A 17,924-nucleotide genomic window follows, 5' to 3' on the forward strand; every position below is an offset into this window, starting at 1 on the left:
AGAACTGTATCAGATACACCACGAATATGGCAAATCACAAAATTGCAATCTCACCACACACATGTAGGAAACACATGGCTGCACATACGAGAGAGAGAGAGAGAGAGAGAGAGAGAGAGAGAGAGAGAGAGAGAGAGAGAGAGAGAGAGAGAGAGAGAGAGAGAGAGAGAGGAGTTTTATTCAAAGTGTGAGAGGGTGGGGAGGAGGGACGGTGATGCGATGGGTTTTGGGTGGGCGGAGGAGGCTGCTGCGCAGTAAGGGTTTAAAGTTGTTAGAAGGGGCAGCAAGAACAACTGAGTAACAATCTGATATGCTCTATTACAGTCAGATTGTATATAGGCTGGCATTTGTACTTTTGCTCCACCTGTTACATACAATAAATTGCTTGCCTCAGCTTCTTTGGTTGGTTATAACTTACAACCAAGGTCCAATTAATTCCAATCTTCCCTATCATATAATTCCAAATTCAAGTTAAACAGAAATTTCAGAGAGTGTAACACTTTTCTTGGTTTGGGTTTGAGCTTTCTTTGGTCAGAATTCTCCATTAAATTTTTTTGGAAGGTTATAAATGTCAACCTTGGATTCTGAGAAAAGTTGGAGAGTTGGTGGAAAGAGATGTGAAGACATCCAAACTCTTCTTCCTTTTTAAAGACATCTAACGTTTCCCTGTTTCTGTTGCACCAGTTGAGGTTTCTTGCATTAAAATTAGATTCGTTTTCTTACAGAACGATCAAGTTGGTTTTTATAACTCTTCCACTCCATCCCATTCATGAGTGAATTCAAATACCATTTTCCTTTTGTTCAGACTCAGGCATAGATGCAATCACCAAAAGCTGCAACACATGACCATGAACACATTTTGTAAGAATCATGGCAATGAGGTAAATCAAACAACTCAAACGCATTTTGGAGTGTATCATTTGGCTTACTTGGATTAGTCACGATGACGAGGCCAATGCCATTGAAGTCACAATTGTAGTGTCCATCGGTCTTATAGTAAAGATTCATGGCAAATGAGGTATGGTTTATTATTTGGAGAGTAACATGAACCATGTTCTTGTATCTTACTTCAATCTTTTAATATTCCACAAATGAAGTTAAGAAGTCCTGCAGTACAAAGTCTGGGGTTCCTGGCCTTGGCTCACACCAAGTGCCCTCTCACTTCACTTCACCAAAAAAGAAGGCAATCTCTCTGAGACCACTTGGAGTTGGAGAGCTATAAATTACAAGGACTTTGATTCATCCACATGAAATTAATAGGAGAGCTAATCGTCCATCTTTGTTTAATGTTCGACTCTCTGGCGTCTAGAAGATACGCGAAATTGATTATGAAGCTTAGCATCACCGGAATTTATAAGTTATTATACAAATTATAGTTTAATTAAGAAAAACATGCGTCTTTTTTCTTATTCGTAGGAGTTTTATCAACTATGTTAGTTAGATATATTTAAGGAATATGTTTGTGATTCGTGAACTGGATTCAATACTAGGAGAATATAGGTCTAACATTGACCTGGACATACCAGGGAAATAACAAAAACACAACAGGCTATAATGGAACATGGAAGCCGCTGTAGCAGTAGTTTATTATTTGATAGTTACTTGAAAAAAATTATAATAATAAAACCAACATCTTACATGAAAACCCCGACAATGGACATTCTTTTTCTTTCAGATCATTTAAAAGCTATTTAAACTTTGAACTTAATTCCCTCTGTAGACAATGAATTTTTGGTGAATTAAATTTCACTAAATAAGAAAATAATTAGGGTTTGGTGGATTAAATCGTGGGCCCCATAATTTGCCCATGTGGCGTATGACTCATCAAAATCGGATTAGTTGTCAAAGGTGACACGTGTCGACATCCGGCGGAGTGCATCAAACGATTCAAAGTGAAGACAAAATTAAAGGAAAGAATCTTCTGTGATTGACATTGATTTAAATCAAATATTAATCAAGTCAATCAATAGAAGATAATTTGGTTAAATTGCCAAATTATTGGAATTGATTTTAAATCAAATTGAAATCCCACAAAGCAAGGTCCTAAAGAAGGAAAGCTAGTTAGGTCAAGCATCCTGCAGGAGCCTATAAATAGGAGGCCTCAAGACGAAGAAAAGGGGGAAGCTTAGACAGACCAAGTACTCAGAAGAAACAGAAAACTCTCTGCATTCTTCACCTCAGTTTGGAAGAGCCACAAAGCACAACAAATACGTGCCGGTTCCTCCACCCTAGAAAAATCCAAACACCAAACAAGCCTTGTGCTACCCGTTTGATCAAGATCAAGTCTCTACGACCCTTGTATCAAACACAAATTCTCTTTAAACACTTTGGAGATAGAATCAGAGGATTTAATACAGAGATTGTAACCCTAAATTTCATTAATACAAATATTATTTTGTACACGTGTCTCATTTGTTGCAGGATTTTCGTGTTTACAAATTTGGCACGCCCGGTGGGACTTCTCTACCTCTCATCTCTTTCTCCAGTTCCAAACTCAATGAGTCCTGTAAAGGCAATGGCTTCCAAGAAGGTTCATGTTGTTCTCTCCAGCAGAGGCAAGAGCACTAGTACCTCTACTGCAAGCAGAGACTCTGCCAGTATTGTTACTCGAAGCAAGACGAATGCCTACCTTTCAACCCGACGCACTACTTCCACTCCACTTCCATCCGAGTCAAAGGGAGTCCTTGAGAAACACAAGCTGGTCATCACCATAGCCTCAATCGGGGCAAAGAAGGACATCTTTCAAAGGAAGGATAACTAGTCATTAAAACTAAAAGGAGGCTTCAACTTATGGAAGAGGCCATACTCCGTACCACAGTCCATTGACCCAAAGAAAGAGGCTTCAGAAGCGCACTCAGAGTAATTTGATTCATCTTGTTCAATGGCCACGCAGGTTTTGATGGTAGGAGTTACCTCAGCTGATGAACAACTAGCTCAAATGACGCAAGAAATCGAGAAGCTAACAAAGACCATCGAAGAAAATGACATGTAGATTGCATTGCTCGTGAGTAAATTAGAAGCAAAGCATGGTGAAGAGTCAAATAAAAGCTTGTTTCATCCTGAGAAGGGAGGTACGTCAAGAGTTCATCTCTGACCATAAGGAGCCGTCCAAGTCTGATTCCATTTCGGTGGCGTCTTTGTCCGTCCAACAACTCCAAGACATGATCACCAACACCATCAGGGCTCAATAAGGTGGTCCTTCTCAAGATACATTTATCTATTCCAAGCCTTACACCAAAAGGTTAGACAACATTTGAATGCCAACGGGTTATCAACCTCCAAAGTTCATGCAGTTTGATGGAAAAGGTAACCCTAAACAATATGTTGCCCACTTCATCGAGATGTGCAACAGCGCTGGCACTAATGACGATTACCCCGTGCAGCAATTTGTCTGCTCACTCCAAGGCACTGCATTCAATTGGTACGCCGACTTGGAACCCGAGTCAATTGACAGTAGGGAACAAATGGAGAGAGAATTCCTCAACCGCTTCTATAGCACTCATCACTCAGTTAGCATGCTAGAGCTCACTAGCACAAAGCAACGAAAAGACGAACCTGTTGTTGACTACATCAATCGTTGGCGTTCATTAAGCCTCGACTACAAAGATCGAGTCTCAGAGTTATCGGCAGTAGAGATGTGTATTCAAGGTATGCATTGGGGTTTTCTCTACATTCTTCAAGGGATCAAACCCGGTAGCTTTGAAGAATTGACCACTTGTGCGCATGACATAGAGCTAAGTATCGCTAGTCATGATGGAAGAAATGAAATGGTGAGCGATCATCAAAATGACAAGTCGTCGAGAAATGGGGTGGACTCTTTGAAGACACGCATCTTGGAGTCAATGACGATCAGTGCTGCTCCAATGAAGGTTTCCACTCGAGGCAAGAAAAATGAGAGGAAGGCCGAGTCGACTCAAGATCAAGAACCACGACGACACACCCTAAAAGAAATGAAGGAGAAGAAGTATCCTTTTCCAGACTCTGATGTAGAAGGTGTTGAAGAAAAAATGGCTCAATTAAAAGATACAAAAATGAAGACAAGCGACCGGTCGCAGGTTATGGGCGACCGGTCGGTTTCAGGCAGATTGCAAAGTCTGAATTGGTTTTCAACTCTGTGCCAAAGCGACCGGTCGCAAGGTATCCGCGACCGGTCGTAAGGTATCCGCGACCGGTCGCAAGGTATCCGCGACCGGTCGCCCCGACTTTGCTGTTTTAGTTTCAACGCGTTTTCAAGTCTTCCTTTGTGTGCTATCACTTTCTATCGACTTGCAAGGATATTTCTGATCAATTCTGAGATATTAGAAGGTGGCAAGCAGCTGGAAAGATGGGGAGAACACTTTGGCAAATTGATGACTTGCTTCAATGAGTGAATACTCTCTTGGTTCAAGAGATATATGGCAGCTATCATCCATTGTTCCCTTGCTTTGTGAGCTGCCAAGAACAGGTGTCTAAAGTTGTATAACTAAAGCAAGAACGTGCAGAACTTAATGATACCTTATCTTGGAGTCCAAAGGCCTATATAAGAGGGAAGAGGAAGCAAGAGAACATTAAGTTGTTAAGTGCAAAAGTCTGTGCAAAGTATAGAGAATTGTATAGAAGCTGGAAACTTGTAAGTTCAGAAAATACCAAGGGGAGAGCAAGAGAGTTCTCTAAGTGTATCAAGTTGTTGAGCAAGGGTGAGAGAGAAACAGATTGTGAGGGTAGATTTCTAACGGGGTTTCCTTCTTTGTAAACCAAAGTTGTAACCTATCTTCATTAGTGAAAGTTCTCAAGGAGATCACCAAAGAGGAAGTAGGCATTTTGCTGAACCTCTATAAACACTTGTGTCATTTCTATTTGGTTAAATTTCTGTGTGTGTGTAAGACTCATCCATCATAGAGTTTGTCACAAAGTTCATCAACAACAAGGTCCTAAGGGGAAGTGAGTTAGTCTTAATTCACAACAGAAGGCATGCTGGAAGACTTACTCGAGAAGAAGGTGATTGAGTTACCCGAGTGCAAACTCCCTGAAGAGATGAATCATATTAACCGCCCGAAATACTGCATGTACCATCATGTCATCAGTTACCCAGCGGAAAAGTGCTTCGTGTTGAAAGATCTCATCATGAAGCTGGCACAACAAGGAAGAATAGAAGTGGATCTTGACAAGGTGGTAGAGTCGAACCATGCTACGATCTTGTTTGTCTTCTCTGATTCGGCACCTTCGCCCTCACTTCAACCACCGGGGGCATTCTCTGAAACCCATCAACTCAAGCCATATGAGTGTGTTGGGATGTTATGTCAAAGTAGTGTCAAATCATCCGATGACGATAATGAAGGATGGACATTGGTCACTCGAGGGGAGTTACATAAGAAGAATGCATCTTTGCCAATAACTGTTCAATCAAAAAGATGTGTAAACAAAAGAAGTTCTCCTCAACCACCTAAAAGGCATAGAGGAAATAAATTGTCAAATATGAACAAAGTGGTTCCAAAAGATGAACTCTTGAAACAAAGGTCAACTAGCCCCATCATGCTACATGACTTTTTCCCCAAAGGATTCTTCAAGAATAATGTGTCAAGCACCTCCCGTAGTGAAAAACATAAGGAGGACACTTCTCACTTCTCTTGACACAAATTCAATCAAAACGATCCTTCCCCTGCACGAGTCGAAACTGCACAAGGCACCAAACGCTCCTTCATTTGCCTGTACGAGCCTAAACTGCACAAGGCACCAAACGCTCCTTCATTTGCCTGTACGAGCCTAAACTGCACAAGGCACCAAACGCTCCTTCGCCTGCACGAGCCAAAACTGCACAAGGCGCCAAACGCTCCTTCGTTCGCCTGCACGAGCCTAAACTGCACAAGGCACTAAATGCTCCTTCGGCTACATGAGCCGAAACTGCACAAGGCACCAAACACTCCTTCGTTCGCCTGCATGAGCCTAAACTGCAACAAACGCTCATTCGCATGCACGAGCTGAAACTGCACAAGGCACCAAACGCTCCTTTGCTTGCACAAGTCGAAACTGCACAAGGCACCAAACGCTCCTTCGTTCACCTGCACGAGCCTGAACTGCACAAGGCACCAAATGCTCCTTCGCTTGCACGAGCCGAAACTGCCCAAGGCACCAAACGCTCCTTCATTCACTTGCACGAGCCTAAACTGCACAAGGCACCAAACGCTCCTTCGCCTACACAGGCTGAAATTGCCCAAGGCACCAAACGCTCCTTCGTTCGCCTGCACAAGGCACCAAAAGCTCCTAGCCCGCATGAGCCTAAACTGCGTACGGCACCAACCAAAAAAAAAAATTGTGGCCTTCGTTTGCCTGCACAAGGCACCAAAAGCTCCTGGCCCGCATGATCCTAAACTACGTACGACACCAACAAAAAAAAAAAAAGTGGCTCGTTGGATTGAAAACCCGAAAGGGCAATCCAAGCAAAAGTTAAGACCAAACAAAAAAGAAAAAATCCATAGTGAACTACGTCATGACTTGATCTCTTCTTTTCCTAGAAGGATACGTAGGCAGCTCATAAGACCACTTTGAGTTCAGTCACATGACAAAATAAATTTGGAGTTTCTCATCAGTTTGGCACTATTCGACTTCCAATTCGCTCCTCAGGGCTACGTTAACATCTTTCATTCAACATCGACTTGAAGCTTCACTATGGATCATTTCTTTGGTGAATCTTGAAAAAAAAAAAAAAAAAAAAAAAAAGAAAAAAAAAAAGAAGTCTCTTTGGGAAAGTATCTGTGCTCGATCAAGTTGGGTGTCCTCCACTCCGTAAAGCCTAAGCGCTTGAGCGGGTTATCACCAAGTCGGAGAGATGGATCAAACCCAAGCGGTATAGGACATCTACGTTCTTCACTCGTCCTCCAATATGTAAAGCCTAAGCGCTTGAGCGGGCTATCACCAAGTCGGAAAGATGGATCAATCCCAAGCGGTATAGGACGTCTACGTTCTACGTTCTTCACTTGTCCTCCACTACGTAAAGCCTAAGTGCTTGAGTGGGTTATCACCAAGTCAGAGAGATGGATCAAACCCAAGCGGTATAGGACGTCTACGTTCTTCACTCGTATGTGTGGTTGACTGAAGAAAAAAAAAAATATATATATATGTATTAATGAGAGAGAAAAGGACCGAATGACACATGCAAGAATAATTTTCAAGAGCAGCAGATGCTAATCACCTTGAGAATGAAGGGTGGATGGACTATCTCCACAATGACGTGCACCTTGTAACCTGCGTATATTATAAGCATGAGAAAGTCTAATCTCAAGATGGTCCATCAATAGCAAATCCTCATTGGCAATGTCTCACTTACACACCAAATTGGCTACGACACCATGACTCCTCTATGTCATCACTAGCATATGCAGAGGAAGAGCATACAAGGACAATGATGTGAAAAGAGCAGTCTCTAATGTGCTTGACGCCAATTTAGAGGCTCCCTGACAGGACCCGACCCAAATTTCACTTTGGAATCTGAGCCGGACCCTGTGCGTGTCCAACACCTGGCAAGTGTCAGACACAATTGACCTTATTGTCCTTTTTCTCAAAAGTACTGTTAAAACCGGAGTTTGACTTCTGCCGAAATTTCAGTAGAGTCTCCCCTGTAATTAGACCAAACCCAAAGTTACACATGTCAGAAAGGCATAGAAATATGTACACCAACCGCCAGTATGCAAATAATACATTCCAATAGTTAAATATACTTCAAGGGCAATATCAGAGCTCTATACAGAAGACTACAAGTATAAAATAATTACACAAGACCCTATGTCGTCGAGGGGTGTGTCAGAAGCTAGACTCGGCCCGGTGGTGGCGCACTGACGCACGACTACTGCCTGGGGGCACAAAACATTAAAAGGGTGAGTGGACCAAAAACAAAGTTTAGAAAATAATTAGGGTTTGGTGGATTAAATCGTGGGCCCCATAATTTGCCCATGTGGCGTATGACTCATCAAAATCGGATTAGTTGTCAAAGGTGACACGTGTCGACATCCGGCGGAGTGCATCAAACGATTCAAAGTGAAGACAAAATTAAAGGAAAGAATCTTTTGTGATTGACATTGATTTAAATCAAATATTAATCAAGTCAATCAATTGAAGATAATTTGGTTAAATTGCCAAATTATTGGAATTGATTTTAAATCAAATCGAAATCCCACAAAGTAAGGTCCTAAAGAAGGAAAGCTAGTTAGGTCAAGCATCCTGCAGGAGCCTATAAATAGGAGGCCTCAAGACGAAGAAAAGCGGGAAGCTTAGACAGACCAAGTACTCAGAAGAAACAGAAAACTCTCTGCATTCTTCACCTCAGTTTGGAAGAGCCACAAAGCACAACAAATACATGCCGATTCCTCCACCCTAGAAAAATCCAAACACCAAACAAGCCTTGTGCTACCCGTTTGATCAAGATCAAGTCCCTATGACCCTTGTATCAAACACAAATTCTTTTTGAACACTTTGGAGATCAAATCAGAGGATTTAATACAGAGATTGTAACCCTAAATTTCATTAATACAAATATTATTTTGTACACGTGTTCTTGTCTCATTTGTCGCAGGATTTTCGTGTTTACACCCTCCTAAGCCAATCAGTTTAACAAAGAATTCTACAATTGCACACATCTTGTCCAGCAACAGTCAATAAGCAATCCAATCCAATCCAATCCAATGGAGAGACAACCTGGTTTCCTCTTGACAATAATAACGTTGCTACTGCTGTGTATAAGTAAAGGCCCAGTAGCAGCACGAATTACCAACTTCACCACAAATAAGTCTGCTCTTCTTGCTCTGAATCCCATATCACCAATGATCCTCACAACATCTTAACCACCAAATGGTCCACCACTACCTCTATTTGCAACTGGGTGGGCATTACTTGGGGCGTACGCCACCTTAGAGTCACAGCCTTGAACCTTTCTTACATGGACCTCACAGGCACCATTCCTCCCCATCCAGGCAACCTCTCATTTCTTGTTAAGCTGCACTTCAGAAATAATAGTTTCCATGTTACCTTGCCCCAAGAATTGGCCCGTTTACGCTGACTGCAATTGATTAACTTCGAATTCAACAATTTTATGGGAACCATTCCAGTGTGGTTCGGGTCCTTATCCAAACTTCAAACCTTCAATATTTTTGGTAATCTGTTTTCAGGTTCCATGCCTGCTGCAATCTTCAACTTATCTGCACTGCAAGTAATTAATATGGAAAATAACCAGCTATCAGGTGCGCACCAACAACCAACTATCTAGGAATCTATTGTTGATCAATCATTACATTATAACATCTTGTTATTAATCTAAATGATGAGATGAGCTTAACTATATCTATTATTTCTTTTTCTTTTTTCCTTCTTCGTTGTGGCACACATATATAACAGGTAGCATACCAAGAGAAATAGGTAATTTAACAATGTTGAAGGTGATATGCTTTGATGACAACAATTTCAAAGGTATATATGACTCGGCTAAGCTTTGACTACCACAATGTTGCAGTGTCATTAATTATATATACACGCATTTATAATGAGTTTATCGATATTTTTCAGAAATTCCAAATGAGATCGGCTCTTTAGATCAGGTGGAGTTCATGTATGTGCAGGACAATGCCCTAAAAGGGCATGTTCCTGTGGCTGTCTTCAGCATGTCTTCTTTGACTATATTGTCACTACATGGAAACAGCTTGAATGGTGGCATTCCAGACAATATATGTCAGCATCTTCCTAATATTCAGGTGCTGAATTTGGGTAACAACAAGTTTGGTGGTCCACTTTGTTGACGTGAGTCTCCTAATTAATCAAGGAGATTTATTTCCTTGATTAATTAGGGGATTTACTTTCCTATTTTATATAAATGATAAATCATTGTATAATTAGGAGATACTTTCCTAATTCTTTCCTGTATCTAATTCCTTGTATAGGACTCTTGTAAACTCTTATATATACCTCCTTATGGAGAAGAATAAAGTTAACCTAATGCATTCAAACCAAATATCATATTTTAGCATGGTATCAGAGCCAATCGATCACCGGTTGTCTTTAAATCCGCGTATCGAATTTTCTTGAAACACAAACCCTAAATCATATTCCTCATATTTCCAGTTTCAGGTTCAGATCTTCATACCCAAATCCTCATATACTCTTATCACAAGACCCTAAACACATTTTTTATTTGTCTCTTATTCTTAAATCCTTCCGCTGCCATGGATATCGTCTCATCCTCAAAAATTGCCACCACTGGTTCCCCAGGTTATGTTTTGCATGGTTCTTCAAAGACACACACATGGGTCATTGACACCGGAGCCACTAATCACATGACCTTTGATCCTGGACAAATTTCCTCTCATACACCGTCTTCTCAATCGGTGGTGTCGAATGCCAATGGTACCCCCTCCCCAGTAATTGGGGAGGGTTCCCTCTCTCTCTCTGACTCCCTCACTTTGGATTCTGTGTTGAGTGTTCCATCCTTACATCATAATCTCTTGTCTATTGCCCAAATTACTACTGCTTTGAATTGTACTGTAACCTTTTGGCCTACTCATTGTGTTTTTCAGGACATTCTCAGCAGCAAGACGATTGGTTGTGGTACTAGGAGGGGCAAACTCTACTATCTGGACTTTGCATATGACAGTGAAGCCAGCCTCAGTCAAGCTTACAAAATTGGGGGTGCGAGTGTTGAGAAGCACACTTCCGAAGTATGGTTATGGCATCGCCGTCTTGGACATGCTTCGTTTGGATATTTACAGAAGCTATTTCCTTCCTTATTTTCCAAGTTAGATATTTCCAGTTTTAAGTGTGACATCTGTGAACTGGCCAAGAGCCATCGTGTTCCTTTTCCCTTAAGCTCAGCTAAAAGTTTGGTTCCCTTTTCTCTTGTTCATTCTGATGTTTGGGACCGACTAGAATTACCACTCCAGGGGGGCTCGCTGGTTTGTCACGTTTATCGATGATTGCACACGTATGACCTGGGTTTCCCTTCTCCAAACCAAAGGGGAAGTCAGTTCCAAATTTCAACAGTTCTATCACATGGTAGAGACTCAATTTCATACTCGAATTCAGGTTCTTCGTTCCGATAATGGCGGAGAATTTCTCAACCATGATCTGAATCAGTTCTTCCAAGATCATGGCATCATACATCAACGCTCATGCCCTTACACTCCCCAACAGAATGGTGTGGCTGAACGAAAGAATAGACACTTATTGGAAGTAGTTCGTGCCTCTCTCTTTGGTGCCAATATGCCTCGGTCCTTTTGGGGGGAAGCCGTTCTCTCTGTAGCATACCTTATCAATCGGATCCCCTCCAGTATCCTCAATTTCCAAACCCCCCTTCAAACACTACACCACCATTTCCAAATACCTCCTACCCCAAACCTGGAACCCCGGATTTTTGGCTGTGTGGTCTTTGTCCACTTACATAATCACCAACGCAGCAAATTGGATCCCCGCGCTGAAAAGTGTGTTTTCATTGGTTATGCACCTCATCAGAAAGGCTACCGATGTTATCATCCTCCTAGTCAGAAAGTCTATACTTCTATGGATGTTGTGTTCCGGGAACACGATATATATTTTTCAGCCGTACAGGAGGAGCAACGTGTTGCCGACACTTCTCAAATTTTGGAAACTTTTCCTACAACATTTTTTCCAGATTCGTTACAGCTTCAAAATGACCGGTCGCAGGACACCAACGACCGGTCGCCCAACACAAATGACCGGTCGCCAGATGCAAATGACCGGTCGCAAGCAAATCTGCCTGAAAGCGACCGGTCGCCAATGAATCTGCCTGAAAGCGACCGGTCATCTGAAACCTGCGACCGGTCGCTCCCCAGAAATTGGCCTCCACTTGAAACGCTTCAATCATCTCCCTGCCATCAAACTCAGGAGGAGAACATTGATGAGTTTTTGCCCGCTCCAGAGAATTCTTCAGCTCCAGTACCACACCAATCACCTGCTGAGGACGTCATTCAGGTAACTTCTCTACCTAAAACTGATAACATGAATGAAATATCCCATGATGATTTAATTTCAGAAGGCACAGAGCCTGCATATCAGATTCCAAAACGGAAGAACTGTGGTAAACCTCTAGTTCACTACGAAGCAGATCTTAATGCAAAAGGGAAATATCCCATAAAAAATTATGTATCCCTCAACAGATTATCAGAGTCACGGGTACACTTTGTGAAGCAGTTGGCCGACATACCTGTTCCCAATAGTGTAACTGACGCACTAGAAGACCCAAAATGGAAAGAAGCTATGAATGAAGAAATGCGAGCTCTCCAGAAGAATGGCATATGGGAACTCGTGCCATTACCTCATGGAAAGAAGACAGTGGGATGCAGATGGATTTATACTGTGAAACTCAGAGCAGATGGATCCATTAAAAGATATAAAGCTAGATTGGTGGCGAAGGGGTACACACAAAGATATGGGATTGACTACCAAGAGACCTTTGCCCCAGTAGCCAAGATTAAAAGAATCAGAGTCCTTCTGTCTCTAGTAGCAAATCTCGATTGGCCATTACATCAGTTTGGATATATACAAAGTAATGCAGATCACACCTTATTCTTGAAGCGTGATGGAAGAAGCCTTACTGCATTGATTGTGTATGTGGATGACATAGTCGTAACTGGAAACGACACAGGAGAGCAAATAAAACTGCAGAAGTATTTGTCTCAGGAATTTGAGATGAAGGATTTAGGTGATCTGAAGTATTTTCTAGGAATTGAAGTAGTTAGATCCACAACTGGTATATGTCTGTCTCAAAGGAAGTATGTATTAGATCTACTCACTGAAACAGGAATGCTTGGATGCAAACCTGCTTATACACCCATCAAGATGAATCACAAGTTATGTGAAGACATGGATCAAGAACCAACCGATAAGGAACAGTACCAACGCCTTGTTGGAAGGTTGATATATTTAGCCCACACAAGACCAGATATTGCATATGATGTGAGTGTGGTTAGTCAGTTTATGCATTCACCCAGTGTGTCACATAGGAATGCAGTTGATCGGATCTTAAGATACTTAAAGTCAGCACCTGGGAAAGGATTAATGTTCTCAAAAAATAGAGATCTCGAAGTTGTGGGATATACAAATGCTGATTGGGCTGGTTTTATTACTGATAGACGCTCTACTTCAGGTTACTTCACGTTTGTGGGAGGTAACCTAGTCACTTGGCGGAGTAAGAAACAAAATGTGGTTTCTCGGTCTAGTGCTGAAGCAGAGTATCGAGGAATGGCTCACGGAGTTTGTGAATTACTATGGATCATAAGATTGTTGACAGAATTGGGTTTCAAGCCAGAAAAACCAATGGAGTTACATTGTGATAACAAGTCAGCCATCGATATTGCCCATAATCCAGTTCAACATGATCGAACTAAACATGTTGAGGTGGATAGACATTTTATCAAAGAAAAAATTGAGAAGAAGATCATTCGCCTACCATTCGTAAAATTAGAAGATTAATTGGAAGATATCTTAACCAAAACTGTTTGTGGAAGAGTATTTCATGACTCACTTACCAAGTTGGGCATTGGTGACGTATATGCACCAACTTGAGGAGGAGTGTTGACGTGAGTCTCCTAATTAATCAAGGAGATTTATTTCCTTGATTAATTAGGGGATTTACTTTCCTATTTTATATAAATGATAAATCATTGTTTAATTAGGAGATACTTTCCTACTTCTTTCTTGTATCTAATTCCTTGTATAGCACTCTTGTAAACTCTTATATATACCTCCTTATGGAGAAGAATAAAATTAACCTAATGCATTCAAACCAAATATCATATTTTAGCACGCTTCCATCCAAATTATGGCAATGCAAAGTGCTTCTGGAATTAGTATTGGAGAAAACAATTTAAGTGGAAGCATACCCAAAAATATGGGGAACTTGACCCAATTAATGGAGATTTATATTGCCTACAACAATTTGACATGTATTTGAAATGTCATGTCAACTCTATTCATTTTATACTATTGTTCCTTTCATGATTTATCATTACTTACCTCTTAATTAATAATTCATAACTAAGATTCGTATTTAATTAATATTCTTATTCAGAGGAATTTGTGATTCAATACTGGGACGTGGATTATTTGACCTGTACTTGTGAGGGTTTGCACTCAACATTAATCCAATCTGCTTCCTTTGTTCTAACCTCCAAGCCAGCGGCATCATGCTGAACAACAATGGTGGTGAAGTTCATGTCTGTGTGGCTTGAAAGCCTTACTTTGGCATCGTTGTCCTCTGGTACTATATATTTGATGAATCTAAGAAGGTGACCGTTGGAACTACCAACCGGCCACTATGTTATATCTTAATATAATTTATTCATATTTTTTAATATATATTATTTTTCTTTAATATTATGTGAGAATTATGTGTATAATACGTAAATTTTGTAAAAAATATGTGTATTAAACATAAAAAATACGTATGTATATGTAAAATACAAGTATTATACGTTTGCTTTTTAAAAACGTGAATTTTACTGAGTCTTTAAGACGTGTATAGAACACTGATGTATTATTGAAAAATATGTACGTATTTGTGTAATACAGTATTAAATGTGAAATTGCTAAATTCTTTCTACCGGTAATAACTTTGTAAAAGTAAAAAATCAAAAAGGGACAATGGAGACTCGGGTAATGGCCTAATAATATTTGAAAAAGCTCTAAACTACTCATATGGATAAGCCCAGTAATGCCGTTTGGCTATACAAATTTTTTTTTTTAAAATTTTAAAACCGAGTATAGCCGCTAGGCTGTACTGTTTATAAAAATAAAAAAATAAAAAGATCCGCCTAGCTATTAGGCGCCACGTGTCAAAAAAAGTATAGCCGCCGCCTGCTATACCTTTTTCTATGATAAACATAAAAACTTAGTACAACCGTGCGGCTGTACATTTTTTAAAAAATAAAAAAACCGTGTATAGCCGCCCGGCAGTACTATTTATAAAAAAACAATAAAAGACCGGCCGAGCCAGTAGGCACCCATGTGTCAAAACAAGTACTGCCGAGCGGCTATATCCTTTTTGAAAAAACCGGATTATAGCAATGCGGCTATACTATTTATATATAAAAAAAGATCCGCCTAGCTATTAGGCACCCACGTGTCATAGCTATACTATTTATATATAAAAAAAAGTAGTGTCAAAAAGAAAAAAGGAAAAAGAAAAAAGAAATACCGTAGTATAGCCGCTCGGTTATACTATGTAAATATATTATATTTAAAAGGTATCGAATGGTGTGCTCTGTGGTGAAGCCTGACCCTATGTTCCACCATGCCAAAATAGTACACTTCAACCAAATTCAAGGAAATCTAGAACATCCAACTTGAAATAAATTATTACAGGGATCATATCAGCAATACTCCTAGTGGCCTATGTATCAATGTTCATATTGCGCAGGAAAAGGAAAGTGGAAGTTGCAACAGAGATTGCCTTATTACCTCGACTTCTTTGGAGAAGAGTTTCACACCTTGAACTTCTGAGGGCGACGAATGGATTTAATGAAAGCAACTTACTTGGCACTGGTGGTTTTGGCTCAGTTATATATAAAGGTACAATTTTCGGTGGGATAGATGTTGCCGTAAAGGTTTTCAATTTATAGCTTGAAGGGTATGGGCAGCGCTAGGCGTGTCTGGGCGGCGCTAGGCGGGTCTAGGGAGCGCTAGGCAGATCTGGGTGCCAGGGTGGGTCTGGTTCTTTTCTTTTGTTCTTTAAGCCTACTGCCTAGCTATTCTTCTTTGAAGCCGATATTTCGTGCAAGAACTGTATCAGATGCACCACCTTTTGACCCCAGTAATATTGTGTCATTGCAGGCACATTTCTGCAGCCACTTTCTTATAGTCTATTCTTTCACTTCATTTTCTTCTACGTTTATTGATGGGATTAAAAATTATGGCAGCTAATGTTTAGCAAGTTTGAATTTGATGGGAAACTGAATCCTACTTTTCAAGCATATGAGCGTATCTAAAAGAGCCTATTACTCCCAGGTTTCACATTCTTTTCATTTTGTTGGATTATCTTCTTATGACTAAACATAATTGATCTGCTAGGTGCACTTTCTGTTTTAGTCTTTAAAGAATCTTTGCTTGTGTTCTGTGTAGGTTCGTACACGTAGGTTCTACAGGAGTTACCCGACCTGACAGGCCTGGACTTGATCTAAGTAAACAACCTCCTGCTGTTCACTTAAGCAAGGAATTTGATTTAATCCTGACATTCAGGTTGAAGGTTTCATACAAATTCAGTGCAAGCTATTTGATATTTTTATACATAATCAGTGTATCAAAATACCACTTCTTAGCCCTTTTCTGTTCTTTCTGGGTCGGATCTAGCTCTTTCGATTTTGTACACAGATAAGTTTTGGGGCAGGGGGAGGGATTTAATACGGGAAAGTGGAATACCATGTACAATTGTGAGGCCTTGTGCATTAACTGAGGAGCCTGCCGGAGCAGATCTCATTTTTGACCAAGGAGACAATATAACGGTATATAATCAAATAGAAGATCACTATTCTCTCTTTGTTGTATGCCTGTGATGACATGTATTGCTCTTTCTTTCCTTTATAATAGTAATAGTATCTGAATGTTATGATTTATAGTATTTATATATATGCAGAGTAAGATATCAAGAGAGTGTAGAAAAATAGACAAGAGAGAAGTTTGGGTTGAATGATTTGATACTTTGATCATGTTGAGATACACCATATATACAGGATGCTAGCGGTGGTCAACTATAACAAAAGAGGGAAAATACATGATTACAGGGATTTGTACATAAATTGTACCAATCACGTTGTGATGGGAGGTTGACTTGAGATAGTGGGATTCTTGGCTTGATTGTCGTTCTCTTCACCCCCCGCTCAAGCGAAACAGAACCAAGTGGCGATTGAGCTTGCCAGGAAGAAAGGAGAACCATTCTCTGGAGAGACTTTTGGTAAAAATATTGGCTAATTGATGTTGGGAAGAGACATAACATGTGCGAAGAACTCCATGTGCCAGTAATTCACTAACAAAATGATAATCAATTTCAATACGACGCATGTGAAAATCGAAGACGGGATTTGCAGCCATGTGAAGGGCGGAAATATTGTTGACAAAGACGCATGGTGGAGTGCGAAGCGGAACCCCAAGTTCATGGAAAAGATAACGAAACCACTGAAGTTTAGCAACTGTTGTAGCAAGGGCTCTATACTCAGCTTCTGAGGTGGACCTAGAGACGGTGGATTGCTTTTTGGCTGTCCAAGTGAGAATATTGGGACCAAGAAAGATGCAGGCCCCACTAGTTGAATGACGATCGTCAAGAGAGCCGGCCCAAGCTGGATCAGAGAAGGCGCGTTAGGTGTAATCAGGGGAAGAGCGATAAATAAGGCCATGTTCAATAGTCCCCTTTACTTAACGATAAATGCGTTTGACGGCTTGTAGATGAGTAGTCTTAGGATTGTGCATGTATTGACAGACTTGGTTGATGACATACGCAACCTAGTTTGAGAGGAAAGCAAAGGTGTAGGACATGTATTGCTCTTTCTTTCCCTTATAATAGTAATAATATCTGAATGTTATGATTTATAGTATTTATATATATGCAGGGTAAGATATCAAGAGAGGGAGGTTGCTCAGATTTGTGTTTGCTGCTTTGAAAAGCCCTTATGCATTTGGCAAGACATTTGAGGTCACAGCCCGACTTATGTCCCTTAATTGTGTGTTGTGTGCTGTGATTGTAATTTGCTATTTTTGAAAGTTAAAAGCTTTTGCAGATTCTGAGATGCTTATAAACTCATTTGCAGGTTGAAAGTGTTGTGCCATTTAGTGAGCCATTTACAGTGGACCCTCAAAATCCACCCCCCGAGAAGGACTACAATGTTTAAACTTTGAAAGATGGAATTACAAGGAAGGAAGTCCTCGAACAAGAGAGTTGTTGGAAATTTGACTCACATTAA

General features: G+C 40.5%; 1 protein-coding gene and 2 pseudogenes across 1 annotated transcript; all 3 read left to right on the forward strand.

Annotated features, from left to right (window-relative positions):
- Positions 1 to 2,902: 2,902 nt before the first annotated feature.
- On the forward strand, positions 2,903 to 5,610 carry LOC148294191 (uncharacterized). The gene is made up of 3 exons (XM_088253311.1): positions 2,903 to 3,036; positions 3,068 to 3,993; positions 4,949 to 5,610. The coding sequence occupies exons 2-3, from the start codon at positions 3,258 to 3,260 to the stop codon at positions 5,608 to 5,610; spliced, it is 1,398 nt and encodes a 465-aa protein (XP_088109437.1). The 5' UTR covers positions 2,903 to 3,036; positions 3,068 to 3,257.
- A 3,044-nt stretch (positions 5,611 to 8,654) lies between these two features.
- On the forward strand, positions 8,655 to 9,761 carry LOC148294192 (uncharacterized; annotated as a pseudogene).
- Positions 9,762 to 15,893: 6,132 nt separating this feature from the next.
- Positions 15,894 to 17,924, forward strand: LOC148294193 (uncharacterized; annotated as a pseudogene).

The sequence above is a fragment of the Prunus avium genome, chromosome 5 (genome assembly GCF_965620075.1).
Source record: "Prunus avium chromosome 5, drPruAviu1.hap1.1, whole genome shotgun sequence".
Taxonomy (NCBI): Eukaryota; Viridiplantae; Streptophyta; class Magnoliopsida; order Rosales; family Rosaceae; genus Prunus; species Prunus avium.

Excerpts from the sequence above, each read along its gene's own strand:
- LOC148294191 (XM_088253311.1), top strand. The coding sequence starts at position 3,258 with ATGCCAACGGGTTATCAACCTCCAAAGTTCATGCAGTTTGATGGAAAA. Across the intron at positions 3,994-4,948 it reads TCCAGACTCTGATGTAGAAG|GCATGCTGGAAGACTTACTC; the intron begins GTGTTGAAGAAA and ends TCACAACAGAAG.